Source organism: Anarrhichthys ocellatus, unplaced genomic scaffold (assembly GCF_004355925.1).
Source record: "Anarrhichthys ocellatus isolate YVR2014 unplaced genomic scaffold, GSC_Weel_1.0 scaffold2, whole genome shotgun sequence".
NCBI lineage: Eukaryota > Metazoa > Chordata > Actinopteri > Perciformes > Anarhichadidae > Anarrhichthys > Anarrhichthys ocellatus.
The window spans coordinates 15,645,294-15,664,980 of NW_022280032.1; the positions used below are offsets into that span (position 1 = coordinate 15,645,294).

Consider the following 19,687-nt stretch of genomic DNA (forward strand, 5'->3'; position numbering starts at 1 on the left):
TCTCCCACTGCAGGTGTGTGGATTACCTTTTTAATTGGATCTTTGTACGAGACCGGCAAAGGCAAAGGACTGCTGTAGTCACTGTTGAAAAGCGTATGATAGAGGAAGGAAAGGGCACGGAGCGAGCAGGGGAAGGGAGCTGAGCTTCAATCATTTTTGGTGCGTGCTTTTGGAAGCACAAACCAGAGAGACACAGCCGAGATGTGTGTCCAACACGCATACTTACACACATGCAAGTACACAAACACAGCAGCCTTGAACAACCTCCCGTACAATCTGCAGTACACTGTAAGATATTAGCTGTATCAGTGTGTGGATTTGGAGAGGATGGTTAGGACTGTCCTCTGTCCCTCTGGTCCCTCTTATCTACAAAAACCTGTTACACACATCAAGACCCAATCGAACTAGAGGTCAAATTCATTTTTTAAAAATTTCACATCTCTAATTGTGTCTGTCACAACAAGGCACACATCGGCACCACCCATCTTCATCATGGCAGCAGAGCTCCTCCAGGCCACTGGGGGCAGAGTGGAGCAGATGGAAGACAGCATATGGGTCGAGTGAGGCAGATGTCCTCCTCATCCACCTCCTCCAACTTCACCTCCTCCATGAGCTCCCCCAAGCTACGAAAAGTTGTGCAGGCCTTGTCGAGCACCTTGGAAGGTAGGGATTGTCCACCAAGATCATCTGCTCCCGAACTGCCATGCTGTCTAATACAAGCTTTTTATTTATGAGACGTGGCACGAAGGAGCATCTGTTAGAGTCATTATTACAATGAGCAAAAGTGGCATAATTGATGAACATCAGATGGTTAAATTGGCAGCTTTAACTGACATTTCTTACCTATCCCACTGTGTAGAACATTGTCTTATCCTGCTTAAACCTCAGAGCGCATTGGGAACTAAATGTCAGGCTGCCACTTTAAGCTCCTGGCCAAATGCACACCAACAATAAAGCTAATTAACCACATTATTTCTGTACTACAGTGCGAAAACCTAGCACAGTTTGCCTGTTTGTACATGATTATGAAGTGGATGTCCTTCATGCTCCCTTAGAGCACTCTGGGATCCAGCGTAAGACCTCCGCTGTGGTGGAGTCCTTCAGCCAGGTACAGAAATCCTCCCAGATCCCCGAGGGAGAGTCTGTCCCAGATTTTGAGGAGAAGCTGCGGCCCGTCACTGCCCAAGAAGATGAGGTGAACCGACTCGTCTGAAATTTCAAGAAACGCCCTTTGCGTCCCCTAATATCTCTCTTGACATTACATTATAAACAACTGTGGGCCCTTGAGACTATGGGAGCTAATTTTAGATCCTTACCCATAGTTTGCCTAGAAACTCCAGATGACAACGGCTAAACTCCACTGGGAAGTAAAAGTTTGCTGCTATGTGTAAACTTTAGACTTTTGACTTTCTGGGTGAAGGTACTGTTAATCCACACGGATCAAAGTGACAAAGACCTCACAAAGCAATACTGTGATAGAGTTTGTGTGATGGTTGTGAGCTCCACAGAGAGAACAAAAACATCTGCTGCCTTTGCTGAATACTAGTGCCTGTTTTATATAAACTGTAGGTGTTTGAGCCTCACTCAACCTGACTCTGCCTTTGCTGAATACTAGTGCCTGTTTTATATAAACTGTAGGTGTTTGAGCCTCACTCAACCTGACTCTACCTGTGAATTATAGATTAGGAGGCCTAAATAGTCACAATATAATACAGACGGCTGCAGAGTTGCCATAGAATTTGCATTCATTGACTGACTTTAAACTCACTGGAAAACAGGAAAAGGCAAGATAGGGTCAATTGACCGGATGTATGTTATTCTCATCACTGCAGTTGTATTTAATGTTACGTTTATTAACAATAAATGATAATGCAGAAAAGAGAGGAGAAACGGTAATTACTCTGCACCTCAGTATTGTCATACAGATAACATGCATTCACCTAGTTTGTTTTAACTATGTTTTAACTATGTTTTTTACTATGTACTGGCTCTGTGGCACTCTGAGATTTTTTTAAATGAAAAGTGCATTACAATTAAAATGCAAAAAGGGGGGGGGGGGGTATTTACCAAGATACAGTATATAGTCAAAATACATTCCTATAAAAGGTGAATGTGACCATACAGAGCGGCTCTGTGCACAAGTAAGTCAAGGGACTTTGCCATCTTGGTTCTGTCAACTGAACATGCATCATGACGAAAAGTAGATAGAAAAAAACTCTCCCTGATCCTTTTATCTATAACCACTCTGGAGTGGATTTAGCGCTTTCTCTGTACCAGCCGGGGAGCTTAAGTGAAGCTTAAATAGCTATTATAAAGCAATTAACTTGTGGGTGCTGACATATGCATCTCCCCTTGCCATCTGTTTCTTTGGTGAGGGATGACTGTTAAGTTGCAGCGCTAAATGTTTACTGGGTGTTCCCAGCATGGCACTGCCTCCTTCTGCACAACATAAGTATTGCAGTGGGACTTAAAGTCACTGGATGATGTAATGACAGTGTGACAGTTTTAGTCTTATAGTAAACGACAAGCAAGGCCATTTTCATTCATTTTTAGGTAACCTGTAATGAATTTCCTCCACTTCAGATCAAAAATCTGACCCTGGAGGACGCTGATGTCTACAAGTGCATTGCCTCCAACAAGCACGGAGAAGCCATTTACTCTGAATCCCTCATTGTTACAGAAAGTGAGTTTATCCATTTCCCATCTTACATTGTGTGAACCGTTCTCAGTCCTGATAGTTATTTAGAAGCTTTTCCGCTTAGTTTACGTGCTGTTTTCACTCAGTGCCGCAGGTTAAGATGCTCTGTCGTTTGTTTAAAGATCCAGCGTTGGATTTCAAAAAGATGCTGAAGAAACAGTAGGAACACAAGCCTGTTGTCGAATACTTTCCCTGACACTCCCAATACCTGTCATGGTGTGATGGAGATTTCTCTGATCCACCCCCGGTTCCTTTTTGTTTTTTTTGCATGCATCCAGAAATATCTACAGGATGAGATCTAAAGAGCTGCAATGCGTACCAGTGCTGCCGCAGGAGCTGAGGAAGATGCTTTTGAGCTGTCAATGCACATAATATGCATACTGTCAGACATAATGTCTGACATACATACATGTGATGCACACACACACACACACACACACACACAAGCCTGGCATACACTTTTGTGTGTGCATGTAAGCACACATGAACAATTGCTTCCTCTTTGTGCAGCAGCGTAGAGAAGAGAGAGGAGAAGAGGCCACCTACAGAGGAGGAGATGCTAAAGATCCTGGCTGGAGCTGACAAGAGGGACTACGAGAGGATCTGCGCCGAGCACGGCTTCACCGGCTTCAGAGGCATCCTCAAGAAGCTGAAGGAGATGAAGAAGAAAGTGGAGGTGGAGGTGGGCCTGTCACACGGAGAGCTTGTTCGCGCACCACAGGATCAGGATAAGGAAGAACAGGTTTGGGGAGCGATATGAAGAATAGCTTAAAATAGAGCAGAATGGAAAAGGGGACTAGTGTAATGTCACACAGCACAGCCATGGCAACAAAGGTATGTCAGATAGCAACACTCACGTCAGCTAATGTGAAGATGGGGAACAAATGACATGTTTGTTTAAAATCTGTAAGTGTTTGATGTTATGATATTTTCCAGATGGTACGCGTGCTGAAGCCCCTGGAGGACATCACTGCCACAGCTGGCACCAGCATCGTCTTTGACTGAAGGATCCAAACATCAGGATGCAGTGGTTTCTGGTTAAAAAAAAAACGATGTGTCTGCCTGTTTCAAAGTTATACATGGGTGTCTCAGTTACATAAAACATTTCCCTGAGCTCCCCCCCTCGTCTATGCATTTTGTTTACGACTCAGGGCGCAGAGCTGCTGCGGATCCAGTACTCTCATGGAAAATACGAAGTGAAACAGATGGGAACCAAGCACCTGCTGTGCATTTCTGGCGTGGGCCTCAGTGACACGGGCACCTACACTCTGCAGGTTGCAGACAAGAGACTGTCAGCCAGGCTTAGCGTCATAGGCAAGTGCAGAATGGGACTGCAGTCCTTCCACTGCTCATGACTGAGAGAGATACTATCACCATAGACTGCATTACCCAATCTAGGCGTCACTTTCTCTTTTTATTCACTTGTTTTGTAGTGTTTGACAGACAGGGACACTTCTTCTGTGTGCAGAATTAGCAATGTGCATGACTGTTTTTGCTTAGCTTTTTAGACTCTTGTTCCCTCCATTTATTGTCAGCTCCTTGCCGTGTCTCTCATTGCTCATTCCATCTACAGGACATAAATACACAAAATTAATCTTTCCCCTTTCGTAGTTGTCTCATTTTTCTCCAAACACCTCAGAACGGATTGACACACATCTTTTGTAGCTTACTAATGCTGTTATTTGGCATGAAAGTCTATACACTTTAAATCATATGTTTACAGAGCTTCTTTCTCTCCTATTTCTCTTTCAGGTGAACCTCTGAAATTCCTGTCTGACTTCAAGCCCAAGAAAGTGACGGAGCGCCAGACGGCCACGTTCCAGGTCGGTCTCTCCAAGAAGACCGATGCACCACTCATATGGAAGGTTTGTATGTGACTGAAAAAGACGCACCGAAGGACTTAAATACACTTTCACACAAGCACATAAAATCCCATCTAGCATGAGATTTAAGAATGTGTTTTTGGCATCTAGGAAATGAAACAAACAAATCTACCGACAACATTCTAGGTAAACAGGAACACCGTGGAAATGCACATGATTGAAAAGGAATATAGAAATAGTTTTCCCAGAAGTGTCTTTAATTTTGGCAGGTAAAGGGAAAGGAAGTAAAAAGAGATGAAAAGTTCGACGTGTCCTTGTCTGAGGATGGGCTGACCTACACTTTGAGGATTAAGGATGTGAAAGTCAGTGACACTGGAGACTACACCATCAGCATCGGAGACCTCACTGCCACCGTGCCACTGTTATCAAACTCACGGATAACAGTATTCCACAGGCTTCAGCCGCATTAAAAACCTTTCTTTGTTATGCTTTGTTATGTTTTGTTTTTCCCAAAAGGGCTGTGACTTACTGTTTTAGTGGGACTAGCATTTCTAAGAATACAAACGTCCCCCTTTAGACTCAGTGGAGATGAGCAGTTACTGCCTTATTTTCCTCCCCTGAGATTAGATGCTTCGTTCCTTCATAGCGATGCTAAACAACATCATCGTCCCTCTATCGTCCAAATGAAGACGTATGGGTTGCATAATAAATCCTCCCTCCTAGAGTTGAAAGCAAGCCAACCAATCCCTCCTCACAACAAGCTCATTTATTACGGCTGTGTCTAACAAGATGCTTACTCGCCCAAGGTGCAAGCTGTGGCATGTAAATATCTTCACAAGGACGTGTGCCTGTCCTTTGGGGTTGCAGGAACAGAAGTAATTGAGGTGGTGTTAATTACAGTTATTCATGAAAAGTCTCTGTATTTCTTCTTCTTTAACTTTCAGTATATAATGAAGGTCTGAGGTACGTGAGGGACTGAATTTAAAGAACAAAATTCAATCCTCTTCACCCTGTAATCCTGTTTTACCATTCTTTAATGTGATTAACCCTTTATTTATAGTACAGACATTGCTTTAAAAGTTAAGCATGCTACTAAAAGGTCAAATAAAACCTGAAGTGACTCCCTTTCTTTTGTTCCCGGCCTATTTTACTTTTATCCAGGGATTCCCATCAAGTTCACCAGCCATTTTAAGAACGTCTGCGTGCAGGAGAGAGGCAAGGCCCGCCTGGAGTGTGAGATGAGCTCCAAGGACGTGCACGTTCGCTGGCTGAAAGACGGGTGTGATACCGCAGCGAGTCGTCGCCACTTCTTCATGCGCGAGGGAAAGAGGACAGAGGTGATCATCGAGGACTGTGAACTGACGGACGAGGGAGAGTACTCGGTCATCTGCACTCAGGACAACGACGCTCACGAATACGTCACTTCTGCATATCTGACCGTGGATGGTAATGAGTTCTTTTGGGGTTTTTTATCAGGGTTTAAGGTTAAACATTTGGAACATTACTGAATATGTTATGCCAGAGTGTTTTGCCTCCCTGAAGAGTGGTATGTCAGATGCTCAGTGCCCCACAGGCTCCCCTGCAGAGCTGTGTGTTGTCCTTGATGAGGAGAAGGTGGACGGAGTGTGGCTGAAAGATGGAGCGGAGGTCAGAGACGACACGAGACCGGATGAAAGAGTCTCCTTGTTAGTCCTCTAATGGCCCCTTGTTCTTTCAGATAATACGGCAAAAGCCAACCCTAATGTCTGCCATAGTCAAAATGCTTGAAACCTTTGATATCATCACCATTTTAATGGAGTCAATTTTATCAGTTAAGTTTTATTGCTCACACACACAATTCTCTTTTTTTTCTTCATGAACACATAGTTTGCGTGTTACATTGGCAGATGTCGGAGCTGAGGGGGGTTCAGGTGGTCAAACAGGGAGCCGCTCACAAGCTGATCTTCTCTGGCGTGACTGATGCTCATGAGGGAAAGTACACCTTCAGAGCCAAGCAGGCCGAGAGCGAGGCTGGGCTCACTATTGCAGGTGTGTGTGTTTTTGTATTTGTACTTGACATTTGAGTATGTATTCTCAGGTGGCAAAGAGACTAATTAGAAGAAGCCTCCTGCCACTGTCATGGAAACAAACCCTGTGTTCATATTTAAATCCAGACAGTCTTGTTTTTTATACTACCACTAGGAGGCGACAATGCCACACATTTTCAAATGCTTCACACTAGAGCTAACCAAACTAATACTCAAAACTAAATAAAACCATAATGAGATAAAAACACCCATACAAATCACATCCCAAACTATATTAACCCTGTTTCCCAGACCCTGCAGAAATGGATTCCTCTGTGCTGGACTTGTTGGGGGCCCGACCTGACCAAGCAGGCAAACAAAGAGAAGCTTATTTTATAAGAAGTCTGCTTCACCCGTCGCTGTGACAGATGCACTTTGATTGACCACTGACCTTATGCTACACGTACTGACGTCACTAACAATGATTTTAGCCTTTATTAGATTATCATTATTAGATATCTATCAATCAGATTTTTTAATCATTTAAATTTTAGATTTTAATTGTGTTATTTGGGTGGAAAAGCTGTTTTTCCCACATCTTCCATCTACTAATTACTCCAGCTCTGGTAATGCAACAAATGGCCACTAGATGTCAGACCTGCTCCCATCCTTGTGTAGGGATTCCTCTCCAGGAGCACATTAGTGTTCGGAGTGCTGGAGGGATTTTCACTTGTTAGTCAGCCTGCTCAGCCAGAGAGGTTGTCCTTTCTCTCTCAATCACAAATGCTTCTCCCTCTATAGAAAGAATCTGACTTTCATCTTTTCTTCAGGGTTTCCCGTTTTCGACCAAATACACTTCTTCCATTGGGCTTCCTGTACCAGGCCGCATACCATGTCAAAACAAGGGGAATGGAGTCTGTGCATAAAGATTGAATACGTGCACAGTGCATCATATCCACACAAACACTTGTTGGTTGGTTTGAGGACGGTGGCAGGAACACTGCCGATTACATAACTACTCCCTTTGAGGTTTCCAGCAGTTTATCTTGTTAATCTGCATAACATGCAAAGTGGGTTTGAATCCAGTCAACAACTTTTCTGAAACGCCTCTTGTATTGTTACCTGTTGTATGGATGAATGAAAACAGACAAAGAAACACACAAAGGCCTATAAATGTACCCCAAACAAAAATAGAAATGATTTCACCTTCCATAACTTGCCACTGTGGATTTAATGCTGCCAGTATTCATTTTGTATCGTCTGTCTAGAACATTATTAGAATTGAAATGAAACGACGAAGGCGGGGTGCTGACCCTCAGCTTTGCAGGTGTTATCATCCGCATTAAAAGAGCTGTGAAGCAGCTGTAATCCTTTTTTTAATAAACACCAGCAGTGAGTTCAGGTGACAGAAAGTAACTGGACAAGTTAACACAAACTGTGTCATATCTAATGTCTGATAGCAAATCCTTTGAAGTCATTAACAGGAAACAAGCAGCCAATTTGAATTCTAGATTGTTTCCGTGTGCTTTTTGCAGTCATGATTGCAGTCTGATCACATGTAGCAGAAACACATAAGTTTGATTGAGGCCAGGTGATCAGCTTGGCATGTCAAGTGTTAGACATAACAAGCTCATTCGTGCCTCATCACTGCCCGGCTGCATTGTCCTAAGACTTGTGGACTACATGTTAAAAAACAAAAAAAGGCCTGCAACAAAACTAAAAGCTTTCCTTTTACTTTCCAACTGCATTGTGTGATGGCTTCCCTCTGACAGCCTCTGTGTAGGCATTGCCTCTGAGTGGTCTGCTGCTCCTTGAGACAGTGAGCGTAAAGAGCTGTCAAATAGACAGAGAGCGGTCGCGACCCCTCTCCATCCTGACGTCACTGGGCTGGCTCAAACAAACTCCATTTCTCCACAGCCACCAGGAGACTGGTAATGTCTGGTTGCCAGGCTCAAGTAAATGAATCACCGACGGGCAGTAAACCGACGTCACTGGTACCTTCCGCCTCCTCACTGCCCGGCTACGGCACAATAAGGTGGAAACAGCCTGAATAGACAGTCTAGATATTTGAAACTAAAGGCTGCTGCACCCAAAGGCAGCTTAATACATCTCACAGTGCATTCATAAGACTAAATCTAATAGATACATGATTAACATAACTTGAATGAGGCAATATTAATAATTATCAATTATCTTATCAGTAAGATAATTGTAGTGTCGTTCACATTTATTTGGAGATTCATTCAAAGAAGACTGGAGTTTCTTGATCATAAGACCTTGGCTATGAACGAATGAGATGCATTTGGAAAGAACTGGCACTGCACTATGAGGTGTGTGTGTGTGTGTGTGTGTGTGTGTGTGCATAAAAAGGGGAAACCGCAGAACGAGAAGGCAGGGGGAAGTATTGGTAGACGTCTGGATGAGGTTCCACAGAGTTACAGCCTGTTGAAAAGCACATTTTCCACCTCGGACAGACAAAAGAGTGCAGCAGTTACTAGAACAGAGCGCTCTGTTGTCCTCCAGTCCTTTCTGCCTTAACGCCACTTTAGCTGCTGAGGGCTAACAGCTTCTGTAGAAACGCAAAACACTGACCGGTCATAAAGATCAGCTGACATTTTTGAACCTTTAATTCTAGTAAACAAACCGAGAAGACCAAAGTATGGAAAGTTGCATTGTACTTGCATTTATTTTTCCAATAGATATTCACATTCATAGCAGTTTCACTACAGCAAAGAAACTATTTCATCTCTACGGTCATTAGAAAAAACAGAAATCACAAAGTGAAAATCAAGGACAAGGTAAAGTATATCCTAGAATTAAAATAAGAGATGCAATATGTGTTCATAAAATGAAGTCAGATGATGTATTGTAAAAACAAACCCAGCTCTTTCCACAGTGACAACATTTGGTGCGGCAAATAAAAGGATAACATTGAAAAAATAAGAAGTTTGTAACACTTCAAGAGCCACTAATGTCATTTAAATAAAAATGCTGATTCTCCCATGCGTCACTTCATTGTGATTAAACCCTCAACATGAAAACGAACATCTGTTGTCTCTTCAAACAGAAACGTAAGGCGTTAAAGGAAGAAAACGGAAGCATATACTTAAAGGATACAGTACACAACAATCCTTTATAACACTATAGCTGCTTTAAGAGAGATTGACTGGCCTTGCTCTGGATACAGAAAAGTGCAGCACACAGTCGATTCAGATGAATATCACAAAGAGAAGATGTCGTTACTTGTACATACTCGTCATACTGATGGGGGGGGGACTGTCAGTCGTAGTCATAAAAAACAACTGGGTGTGTAGTGTGCACCTTTTCCATCACAAGAAACGACAGCAAAAAGAAACTTATTCATGGGGGGGGGGGGGGGGAGGGACCGAGTGAAACCACGGGCCCGCTCTACTGCAACAGCCACTGGTTCCGGCTCATTACTCGCACACCATACTGGTCTCCCACAGCTCTCTCAGATACCTTTTGTCTGCACGCACAAAGCACAGAACAACAGGGCTGATGACAGGCTGAGGTAAAGCGATGCGCCTGATGGCCTGCCATCTGTGTGTGTGTGTGTGTGTGTGTGTGTGTGTGTGGGGGGGGGGGGGTCTTCCCCTGTGTGTCATATTTCACCTGCTGGCCTAATTCACAGCTACAGTATCGCTGAACAATGACCTCCTTCCTATGCGGAGGGCCAAATGCACTCCTGCACCAACAAAAAAAAAAACCCACACAACAGGTTGTTTGATACATGAGAGGGCTCTGATGCTGACAAGTTCAAGTGAAATGAGTTCAGTTTCCTATCATGCTTTCAGCTTTGGTTATCTGCGCCCAAGTCAAGTAAAAATAGAGACGACGGAGGAGAAACAGAGTATTAAAAGTAAATCCTCCAGAGTCAGATCCTTTCTGACTCAATATGGTATCTTACATAAATAGCCCACATAGTAAGGGTGAGTAAGACGGCTTGACTCCATGTCGTCAGACTGCACACTAGTCGTGTTAACCAGCGTCTCTGCTTGTACTTCACTGAAACCCCGATTGAAGACAGCACGAAGCAGAGCCTCTTTGGATGTCCGTCCGCACGACGGCTGATATTAATTGTTGGCAGAACGTGCTCTGCAGAGTGGGACGCTTCAGCAATGCTGGGAGGAAAGAAAAGAAATGAAAACACGGGCCGGAAGACGAGTGGTCGCACAGACAGACTTGTTGAAACACTTCTGACTGACGAAGCAGAAGAACACATGTGCTGACGAGCATGCTGACAGGCCAAAAAAGGAGATTGAGGAATCGTCCGGCAAAGCAGCGGTCAGGATCCGACGGATTGGTGCCAAGTGCCTTTCCCGGTCAAACTAAGACTGCTTTCGATGAGAACTCTTGAAACCACGGTCTGCCTGCAGATGTACCATGGTGGCTGGTGTGATGCATAAACATGTTTAGATGTGTGTGGTGTTTTTGAGCGTATGCCGGCGTGTCACCGACAGCACCAGGGGTCATGGACCCTTCAGAAAAGCAACCCATAACATAAGAGTCGGTTTACTTTCCCATGCCTGTTGTTTAGCATACAGCACAATATCTCACATCAAGGTGCATGTGTAGTGAACCACTAAATATCTAAAGCTCTCTCTTTGCTATTTGCGTTAGTGGTTAATACTTTCTACTTTTCCGGTGTCTGGTTAGTGGTATTAATCATAATGCCAGTGATGGATACTATAGGTAATAGGTGGAGAGTGTATTCAAGAGGAGGCTTGTCCGCCGATGAACATGGTTACTATTAAGGTCCAATTAAACCTTAAGAAAATACACACACCAGTTTGAGCGTACCGCACCCAATCAGATACTACTTTGAGGGGATGCTATAAATAAAAAGGGTTTTCGGAGCCTTGTGAAGAATACGTTATCCCAAAGTGTTTCTACAAACTATGATGGTTCACAGCATTTCTGTTGGTTCGGATTTGTCACAGATGCACACTCAATAGCCAAGACAACGAAAACACACACTCTCCCATACACACACACTCAAACCATGCATGTACTGTATGTAGACACCTGAGGAAAGGGTTACAGTATACTTCCAGCTACTTAGTTCCAGCATTAAGACGTTTGCTGAGGGTGAAACAAATGAAAGGTGAGCGGGGAGGGGGGGGGGGGGGAATGCGCGATAGATGAAAGACGGGATATCATATCCCTTTTCTGTTCAGTCAGGCAGTCCCGGGGCAATGTGTGTGTTTATGGTGATGGTGAATGGACTTGTACTTGTACAGTTCCCACAGAGAGATTCCAGCCAGTAACAGAGCTCTTTCTTTTTGGTCTCCATAACATGGTCCCAGGCCAACGACAGCATGGGTCAGCTGATCTAGTCCAGCAATAAGAGCCCCATGGACTTTTCCTAATAAGTGAAACAGCAGGGGGGGGCGTAGGTGTCAGGTGCGTGAGCATGTTGACATTGGCACGTACGTTTCTGAAAAACACGCTACAAAACCTGAAATACATGTACAAGCGTGTGAGACTGTTTAAAATGAAGGGTTCGTTTTGGCGGCTATTTTAGGTTTAGTCATTAAGAGGAAAATGCTGATTAGTTTTAATGAGTTTTACCCTTCATAGTTTGAATCAAGTGTCCTCTTAAACACCTCCTCCTCTCGATCACTAAACTACAACGCATAGCCGTCGACTGTCCCTGCTTGCCTTTTCACCTATTTGTTTGTCTCGGCCTCTGGCATTCTTTCTCTGCACATCTAGTTATTCAAGCACATCCTAATTCATCCATCCGGAGAGACTGGGGTTTGTATGATTTGTTTTGACACAAAGGCTGAGTGGTTGTTGTCAATGAAATGGAAGGGACTGCAGATAATAAAAGCAGGGGTGGACATGCTCCTGACTTTAAGAACAGAACCCTGAATTTATCAGAGGAACAGAGGGAAACACCAAACATGGGCAAAACAAATCCCTTTTCAACAAAACCCTGATGTTAAATTGTGTTATTGGACCACTGAGAGTAGACGTGTGAGGAGGGAGTCAGTGTGGTGACTGTGTGTGATGGGACTGCGAGGTAAAGAGTGTTAATCAAACACACACACATGCGCGCACACACACACTTACACACACATACATACACTCCTTGAAGGTCCCTAGTTTACATGCTCCCCTTAAACTAAAACAGTTAAAGGTAAAGTAATACTCTCTACTAATACTACTAGGCTTGAGAGATGAAAGAAGGCAGGTAGGACTGTTGTTGGGAGAGGCTGCAGATAATACTAGCGTGGTGGTAAGGAGACAGGTGTGAGACTACCATACTAGTCGGGTCGTAGGGTGACGGCCGCATGTAAAGACTGTAGTGAACCAGTTGTTATGGTAACAATGGCGTGGGAGCGCCACACTGAGATGAGGGTCGAGGGTTTAGGGGATCTGGCAGTGAGATGTGTCCATGATCACTTTAGGGCCTCGCGGCCGTTCACTGCGGACGTCGGCGGCACCTCACGTTCTCTTCCTGGCCACCTCCGCCTCCTGGCACTTCACGGCCGAAAGCGCTATCAGCATCTGGGCGGCGTAGTAGGTGGCCATGATGATGGCCCGCGAATAGGGCACGGGGAAGCAGAACTTGTTGACGGCGATGGTGAGGTCGGAGACTATGAAGAGCACGGAGCCCAGGCAGCCGGACAGCTTGGTCCAGGTCCACAGGTCGTTGGCCAGCTGCAGGCCCGCGATGGCCCTCCAGCCCATGAAGCCGATCAGAGCGGCGTAGACCCCCACTAAGTAGGTGAAGGGGCCCGACAGGTAGGGGTACAGCAGCATGTAGCTCATAGAGGACAAGGCGGTGACCACCAGGCCAGCGGACACGTTGACGGGCTTCATCCCGAAGGCGGATGAGTAGAGGATGTGCGTGACAGCAAACATCAGAAGGCCTGCGGGACACATTAGACGTGTGGATGTGAATTAACTCTGAAGACAATCTTACAAAGTAGCATCCTCTCTATCTGTCCAAAGCAAAATAAAGAAAATAAACAACTCGGCTCTTATATTTGTAGTTTTGGCGCGTTGTTAAAAACCCGTATGATTATCTGACCGCTCATGTCTTTTTCCCCGTTGAACATTTTTGAAGCAATGTCACCGTGACTTCCCGGATACAATTATGCTTTTACCAACAGCAGTGACGATGGAAGCGACAGAAGCTTTCTCCTCACCGTGGACAAAGTAGCCCTGCTCCTGCCAGATGAGAAAGGCGTCACCCAGAGAAGAGAAGATGAGGCCCGCCAAGATCTTGCGGGCACTGGAGTGGGCACCTAAGAAGCTGAACCCATGAGCCAGTAGAAACACCCAGAGGCAGAAGATGGGTAGACATTTGATGAGTGCGCTGAACCAGGACGGGCTGGAGGTGGGCAGCCACAGGACAAAGTATACACAGGTCGCCTTGAAGAATGGCACCAGCTTTGGGCCTTCACTCTTGACCTGAAACGCAGATTAAATATTGACATTATTAATTTAGTCAGTTTAGTTGCACTCACACAACGGAACTCCATTCAGTGAAACAATGTTGACTGTTATCGCAACTAGATTCATCAAAAGGTCATTTGTCTCGGGCGGCAGACGGCTTGAAATATATAACAGGAACAGTGAGCACCGTGTGCGTGTTTGAGGTCCAGTATCTCACATCTATAAACAAGGGAACACAAGCAGCTAACTACAAGTGCTTCTCCTTATTTGGCAAAGTTGTTTGGGTTAAGACCGGAACAGTGTTCAGTGTGGTCACTAGTTTACATCACTGTGTCAGACATCCACGTGTTTTGTGGCTGAAGCGAAACTCTTGCAGAAACAGCAAGTAGAAGAGGAAGCGCAAAAGGCTGCTCCTTTGACTCCCTGTAACCTTTTCTTCTTCTCTCTTTTACTGGACTCCCAATCTCATTTTAGTTTCTCTTCTCCTCCTCTGCTTCACCTTTCTTCTCTGCGTCTCATGTTCTTGAGAACTGGCGAGCAAGTCTCAATTTCTTCTTTCAAGCTGTGTTACCAGTCGTATTTCTTTCTGTCCAAAAGCATGAGGCCCCTACAGGGTGAAAAGAAATAATAATAATAAAAACCTCTGGAATGACCACCCGCCTATGGTGCTGAGGATGGCTCTCTAGGCCTAAGAAAAAAAGGCCTCTGGCATCAAATAGGGAGAGGAAAGGAGAGGTTGAGTTAGGAGACAGAGGAATCGAGTGAGGGTTCACTGGAGCCGAGGTCACTTTAGGAGAGATGAGGAGGATACGAGTACGAGTGAGACAGGGAAGGGGGGGGGGGCGAGGAAGGGGTCATAATGCATCAGGGAAATGGGTTGCAGAGACTTAGCGGCTATCTGATGTTCCAAATGACTATTTTCCAGAGGCCCTTTTGCGCCCGTCTCCACAAACATTCTGTGGTAAAGTATACCAAATGTGAAAAAGCTCTGATTACAATGTTCACAAAAGAAGGCGTAAGTAGGGCAGACGAGAAGAAGCAGGGAAAGAAGCATGGAGGCGGGAAGCTTTAGGGAAGAGGGGACAGTGAGGAAGACGGGGTTTCAAGCACTCAGATGACAGCTGGATTTAGGATAGGACGAGTGAGTTGGGAGGGGGGGGGGGGGGGGGGGGGGCAGAGGAAAAAAATGAGCGGTCACTCTAGTTCATATGGTTTATGCTCCTGGAGGAGGGGAGGAAGGGGAAGCCCTCGATTGCACAAGCGCTTAATAAAAGAACGGCCCAAGTGATCATACAGGATCCGACAGAGTGTTTGACCTCAACCCCGCCCCGGTGTCACTGATGTGACTAATATCACAGCAGGGAAACAAAAGGGATTAAACACACGTGCACACACGGTCACAAGCAACCAACTTGATTGGAAAGCCACATCGCACTGAAAACCTTGAGAAGTGAGGACATATCCCTCCAGTATTAGCTGAACTCTACTGGCTCTGTGTATCTGTAGATCTGGTTGTGGAGCATTTGAAGCTCTAAAGTGACTAAGGACTGGCCAGAAACACAGACAGCCTGTTGTTTTGTGTGCTTTCGCATTCACTCAGATCTTCCACTGTGGTTTTGGAACCAAAACTTGAATCATTTTTTCTTTTCAACTAAGCTCCCAAATTGTGGCATTGTGGCATTTCCAATGGATGGGATTTTACTTATTCATTTTTCCCATGGCTTCTTTCTGACACCTTGTGTTTCATTGTCTCACTGATCTTACACAACTTGGGACAGTTTCAGTCCTTTTCTTTAAAAAAAGTTTCAGCTGTCTACCAAAGCAGCAGAAACAGAGGAAGAGCCCGGAGCAGTATGACAAGGCTGAGATAAGTAACACAATAAGCTGCTAGATCTTATTTATATATTGTTACATAGTCTGCTTACATATACATTTAAGATAGTATCCGTATTGTCCAGATGCAAGTAGCATAAGAGGAATCTTTCCACTAAAACTAAAAGAAGGTGTATAATGTGAACTAATGGACTCCTCTACTCTCCATTAATTACTCTCAATGGTCGTCATAAAACAAATGGATATATAAATAAAGATTAAAGCTAATCTTCTGACAAAAACGTGCGTGTATGGTGAGTGCCAAGCAGAGGAGACAAACCTGGCAGCACTCCCAGACCAGCCAACACCATAACTCTGTTTGTCAGGCCGAAGGGGGGGGGTACTTAAGCACAGGACGCAGGAAAACATTTCTGTCGTTCTGTCGGGAGCATTGTACAGATAGGGCAGATCTAGTACTTAATAAAGTGCAGTGAAGGAATGCTTCGCCTGAGATCTGCAGGAAACAGCACAATGAGATTTAGGTTCAATGATCCACGATCACAACCGGTTGTTATTTGTGGGGGAAACACACACACACACACACACACACACACACACACACACACACACACACACATACAGTAGAGTACAGTAAGGGATTAGGAGGGTGAGAAATGATTCCATGGAGGAAGGTGGGAGGTAGTCAGAGACTCCCACAACCTTTGGTCCTATTCCTGCTGCGTTTGAGCCGTACTTCACATTTTCCCTTTTATTGTTGTTCATGTAAACTTCCTGTATGTACACACAACGTATCACAATGTACAATGTGTGTATCTACACACCTAGTCCACAAAACACACAGATCTTCCAAGAAATGTGTGTGTCTCACTGTAGCATTGAGCTGGCCTGAAACAGTGTTTAGACTTTAATCTAAGTTATGTATACTTATGGTGACTATTGCCGTTTTCTTTTCAAACCACCTACCACGTTACTGCTATAATATTTGATGCAATTGTTCACATTGCATCAAATTGTTACAACAATAAGGCCTAATTGCCGAGTGGAATTCATACACTGCAGTGTATGTAAGGGTTTCCCCGCTCAGCATCTCGTACCTGAAAGAGATTCCCGGGTATCTCTTCCCGACGGTATTGTCTCAGCTGTAGCCGCTGCTTGACAGTCGCCAGCATGAAAGAACAGAACATGCTGCCTCATTTGGGAGACAAAAAACGAAAACTCCTCATTTGTGTTATCATCTTGCCGTCTGAATGATCACGTTCTAAATGAAGGCTGTTTGCAGAAAGTGCTGCAGCACAGCTGACTGGCTGCAAACAGCTGCCTCTGTCCTCTGTTAAACAATAACATAGTTACTGATTGACTGCATTTGCATGGTCACTAACAAGACATAAGGTTTTTTTTAGCTACTGCAGACATGCACTGCTTCTTTCGCTGTGCTAAACTACGAATCAATGCACTTTTCAAGCTAGCAAATGATCAAAACATTTGAGCTCGCCTCGTAACTGCAGTCGTGGAAGTAACGAGCAGCTGTCAGCCGCTAATACTTCTGTATCAACCACGAAGCAACAAAAACACTGCACTGAAGCATTGAACATCTATTCAATGTTTCTGGGTCATACGCTAGCCGAGTGTTGGAAACATTAAAATAGAGGCCTGTAAAGTCTTGTGTACACAATCTGGCAGAGGGGAACTGTAACATAAGTCCTGGCAGACACAGCTGGCATGTGAGTCATATGACAATGTTATTTACAAGTAGCATCACACAACGCTGCCCTGAGGATCCCTCTTACAGCTGCTTCAACTGCAAGAATAACTTAAAGTCAGCTGCAGCACAAAAGGATTATTGATCATTTAGCGCTGTTAAAACACTTGGGGACTAGGTACAATAATCTAATGCCTCGACGAGTGCAAAGTCCTCATTAGTTAAGGACAGTATGTGCTGACTGTAGATCATCTGTAAAAGACAAAAGTTGATAAACTCCCTGATGAGCACAACAGTCAGTTCACCAGATGGAGTGTTTCATAGAAACCTAGTTTAGAGTGAGAAATAAAAAAGAGAGCCTAAACAACAGGTCGATATAATAAAGTTATAGCAGCAGTATTTTACCTCTGAGCAGGAATAGAGGGGTGAACTTAAACCCACTGCTATTTGTATTTATCTACTTCTCAATTATTACAATGTACATGCCTGTACCTGCCCTCTCACTGCAATAGTGGGGCCAAGGCTTTAAAGCAAAGCTGTGCAACCCCGGGGCCTGCACGGCATCATCATCACTACAGCAACCAGTTTATATGGCAAGCATTCCTCCACACAGGCACCTCTACTCGTATCACACAGGCTACACATCACGGTTTACTGCAGGCCAAGTTGGCCCCTGCAAAAGGGCTAAAATGTCAAAGCAGCTCTGTCAAAGTAAGAGGATGCTCGGGCCGGTTCAATTATTCATGTTCTGCCACTGTCATTTATTTATTTTTTGTGTCAGGATGGCCAATTTCCTGCAATGGCACTTTAGTCAATGATGTAGCTAATGGACATGGCAAACAAGAGAGTCTATGCAGAGCAAAGCTACAGCAAAGGAGATGGAAAGAAGGGCAGCAGCAGCGGTGCACCGCTTGGCGCATGCGTTCCTGAAGGGGGAGAAAAAACAGACAAAAAAGTTCGTCACATGACAGGTTTTCGTTTTTTTTTTTGTCAGGGGCTGCCTTTGGAAATTGGTGGAAACATCCTCCTGTTCGTGGAATGTCGAGACGGGACAGTGTTAACTGTGGCTGCTAAAAAAACGTGTCAAAATGTCAAGGAAACGACGACACTGAACATAAAAGTTCCTGCTTCCAGTGACACAACCCAAATAACGAGGCAAGGTGCTTTTGACAACATGATGGGTGTCCAAGGATACTGCCTGAACATTTTCAATTCCGCACACAGATATTAATTGCTAATTAAATGATAAACTAATGAGCACGCACCAGCCTTCGAAGTCAAAATAACACAAATAAAACATTAAACAATTTACTACTAACTCGATAGTCAGTCGATAAAGAACGTGATAGACACATAAAGATGGACTGGTGTATTTTCGGAGTGTTTTCCTGCAACGTTAGCTAAACTAGCTCCACTTATTCCTGTTTAGTGTGTAAAATACCAACGCGGGCTAGAGGGAGATACTCACCACTGTTACCGGAGAAACCATTTCCCCCTTGGTTGTGTCCGTGTCGGTGAGAAAGGTATTTAACGTAAATATCAATATTCGGCTTGGGTCCTCCTGTTTGTGTTGTACTGTCGGAGAGATGCCGATTGTTTTTGTCTTCGCTCCGATGGGCGGTCCGACGTCCAGTAGGAAGTGAAGACAAGCCGCCGCGTGGGCGGGGCTTTCTCTTTTTCACCAATAGCAGCAAAGAGTGGCAGTGAAGGGGCGGGTCGAGACGTGAGGGACGCCCTGATAGGAGGACCAGACTCCTGTTTACATATCGGAGCAGATGGCCTTTATTTACATTTTGCAGAGCCTATGGAAAAATTTGCTTCGAGTTTATTATTGATTGTGACAATCCTTTGTTAATGGGTCAGATTAGGCGTTATGAATTCAGACAATATGTCTGGAAAACATCTCGATGAGATCGAAATATTGCTGCAATAAAAATAAAGGAACCTTCTGTCTGCTTTCCCTTCAGTTTGAGCTCTCCGCTTTGCTTGTCTTAGATCAGAAGTTAGCAAACGTTTCCCCCTAACATCCCATATGCACATCAATATGACAACATTGCTCTTCAATATTAGTGTTATTAAAATGAGTTTACATTGAATCGAATGAAACTGTGTAACCCAAGTTAGTATCATTATAATGACAAATGTATGTATTTTCTCTCTCTCTCTCTCTCTCTCTCTCTCTCTCTCTCTCTCTCTCTCT

At 44.4% G+C, this 19,687-nt stretch overlaps 2 protein-coding genes across 2 annotated transcripts; one reads left to right on the forward strand and one right to left on the reverse strand.

Annotated features, from left to right (window-relative positions):
- Positions 1-551: 551 nt before the first annotated feature.
- Positions 552-6,952, forward strand: LOC116389242 (immunoglobulin superfamily member 22-like). The gene is given in 15 exon segments (XM_031857782.1): positions 552-663; positions 1,056-1,195; positions 2,584-2,683; positions 2,821-2,873; positions 3,219-3,380; positions 3,635-3,698; positions 3,701-3,735; positions 3,850-4,012; positions 4,451-4,563; positions 4,791-4,942; positions 5,389-5,396; positions 5,683-5,967; positions 6,044-6,168; positions 6,408-6,549; positions 6,840-6,952. Coding segments are annotated over 15 exon segments (1,767 nt in total).
- Positions 6,953-9,185: 2,233 nt separating this feature from the next.
- tmem86a (transmembrane protein 86A) lies at positions 9,186-19,094 on the reverse strand. Its single transcript, XM_031867613.1, has 3 exons — positions 18,956-19,094; positions 13,706-13,970; positions 9,186-13,426 (listed from the first exon to the last, which is right to left on the reverse strand). The coding sequence occupies exons 1-3, from the start codon at positions 18,974-18,976 to the stop codon at positions 12,999-13,001; spliced, it is 714 nt and encodes a 237-aa protein (XP_031723473.1). The 5' UTR covers positions 18,977-19,094; the 3' UTR covers positions 9,186-12,998.
- Positions 19,095-19,687: the final 593 nt, after the last annotated feature.

Bases quoted from the DNA above. Each gene is read 5' to 3' on its own strand.
- tmem86a (XM_031867613.1), bottom strand. From the start codon at position 18,976: ATGGTTTCTCCGGTAACAGTG. The intron at 13,971-18,955 runs GTGAGTATCTCC...TCTGCGTTTCAG, and splicing joins TGGTTTCTCCGGTAACAGTG to GTCAAGAGTGAAGGCCCAAA. The intron at 13,427-13,705 runs GTGAGGAGAAAG...TGTGTCCCGCAG, and splicing joins GCAGGGCTACTTTGTCCACG to GCCTTCTGATGTTTGCTGTC.